The sequence below is a fragment of the Temnothorax curvispinosus genome, unplaced genomic scaffold (assembly GCF_003070985.1).
Source record: "Temnothorax curvispinosus isolate PA1 unplaced genomic scaffold, ASM307098v1 QBEX01000554.1, whole genome shotgun sequence".
Classification (NCBI taxonomy): Eukaryota; Metazoa; Arthropoda; class Insecta; order Hymenoptera; family Formicidae; genus Temnothorax; species Temnothorax curvispinosus.
The window spans coordinates 4841-6933 of record NW_020210334.1 but is presented as its reverse complement, the minus strand read 5'-3'; the positions used below and the strand labels follow the sequence as shown (position 1 = coordinate 6933).

General features: G+C 30.2%; 1 protein-coding gene across 1 annotated transcript in view; it reads left to right on the top strand.

Annotated features, from left to right (window-relative positions):
* The window catches only part of LOC112455983, a 4265-nt gene that overhangs the window by 730 nt on the left and 1442 nt on the right, over nt 1-2093 (top strand). Inside the window, exon 2 of the mRNA XM_025018235.1 lies at nt 870-2093. Coding sequence (XP_024874003.1) covers nt 870-2093 — 1224 coding nt within the window. The remainder of the gene's footprint in view (nt 1-869) is intronic.

The window sequence follows — 2093 nt, the reverse complement described above, 5'->3', positions numbered from 1 at the left end:
AAAATGAATGGTAAGTGTTATATCTTTTGTATTATTTTGTCTTTTTTAGTGGTAAACTGTGTATGTGCCTACGTATTTGATGTAACGTATTTGATAATAATTTAAATAACATGATATTTAATGTAACATGATAATTTGTGTTACAATTTTATATTATTTTTCTAAGGCTAATCCTTAGGATAATTAATATCTTACATGCATTAAAAAAGTTATAATGGTTTGATTCTATTATTTTTATTATATTATAAACTCTAAAGGCTATATATATTACATTTGTCGTACGACAAATGTAATATCGGCCTATAAAAATCAAAGTTTTGTTTTATAAATTTTTTAGGCATTTTTATATGATCTTTTTTTATTCAGTATTTTGATATTTGAAGTATTTTTAATTAAATAAAGACTATAATGTTATTTCAGTTTTATTTTTCTACTCTGTACTCCGGTTATTTTTACTATGATATATCGTTTGTGTTACAATTTTATATTATTTTTCTGAGGCTAATCCTTAAGATAATTAATATCTTACATGCATTAAAAAGGTTATGATGGTTTAATTCTATTATTTTTATTATATTATATATCTCTAAAGGCTATATATATTACAGTTGTTGTACGACAAATATAATATCGGCCTATAAAAATCAAAGTTTTGATTTATAAATTTTTTACACATCTTTATATGATCTTTTTTTATTCAGTATTTTGATAAAGTATTTTTAATTAAATAAAGACTATAATGTTATTTCAGTTTTATTTTTTCACTCTGTACCCCGGTTATTTTTATTATGACATATCGTTTTCTGTACTTTTTGGCCGAGAGCTAAATCAAATTTCTTTTAACAGTATTGTATTTTACGAAATGACAGAGTTACACAAACGATCTATCGGGGAGCGAAGGCTAAGGAGATACGCCAAAGCTGAAGCTGAGAAGGTATTCGCTAATATATTAGAAGATGATGAGGACATTTTAAACGCGATTACAGCAAATAGTATTATAAATTCACATGAGACTCAAGATATCTCTCAAGATTCTATTAATAATATTAGTGAATCTGCACATAGCAATGAAAATTTACAGCTTTCAAGGCAAATAAATGATGGTAATAATAGTGAATACGTTTATATGAGACATGATCTGTTAGCAAATATTGAATCAGATAGTAACTCAAGTGATGAAGATGAAGAAGACAATGATGAGGATGAACAGGTGAATTTCAGGCAATGGCTAAGAGAATGGAACTTAAAACACAATATTACAGTAGAAGCGTGCAGAGAACTTCTTGCAAAACTAAAACTATATCATCCAGAATTGCCCTTAGATCCGCGGACTCTCAATAAGACGCCTAGAGCAACATCAATTGTAGAATTCGGCAACGGTTCCTATGTCCATGTTGGATTAATACCAGGACTTGAAAGACGCCTACAAAATTGTGGACTGAAAAATTTTGGCACAAACAAAATAGGATTAGATGTTAATGTTGATGGAATAAATATGACCAAAAGCTGTGTCACTGATGTGTGGCCTATTTTATGTAGGTCCTTGGATTTAATTGATGACAGACCGTTTGTTGTCGGAATTTTTGTGGGATCAGGTAAACCAGACAATGTAAATAAGTATTTGCAAGACTTTATTTTAGAGGTATTAAAATTAAAAAGTGATGGTCTGGTTTTAAATGGTGTGATGCATGAAGTTTATATCAGATGTTTTATTTGCGATGCTCCTGCAAGACAGTATCTAAAATGTATTGTGGGTCATGGAGCATATCATGCATGTGAGAGATGTACTCAATCTGGAGAATATGAATTTCATAGAATGTGTTATTCCACTGAGACGCACACACCACGTAGTGATGAAGACTTTGTGAATCAGTCGGATCCTGAGCATCACACTGGAATATCCCCTCTTTTAATTATACCTGTAAGAATGGTAACAGAATTTGTTCTGGATCCTTTTCATTTGGTGTTAGAAGGCGTCACGAAAAGATTTATGACATTTATTTTAAAAGGAACAAAATCAGGAATGCGCCTCACAGCAACAGAGATTGCTGAAATTGCTGAGAGAATGAAGAACTTACGTGCTCATATTCCAT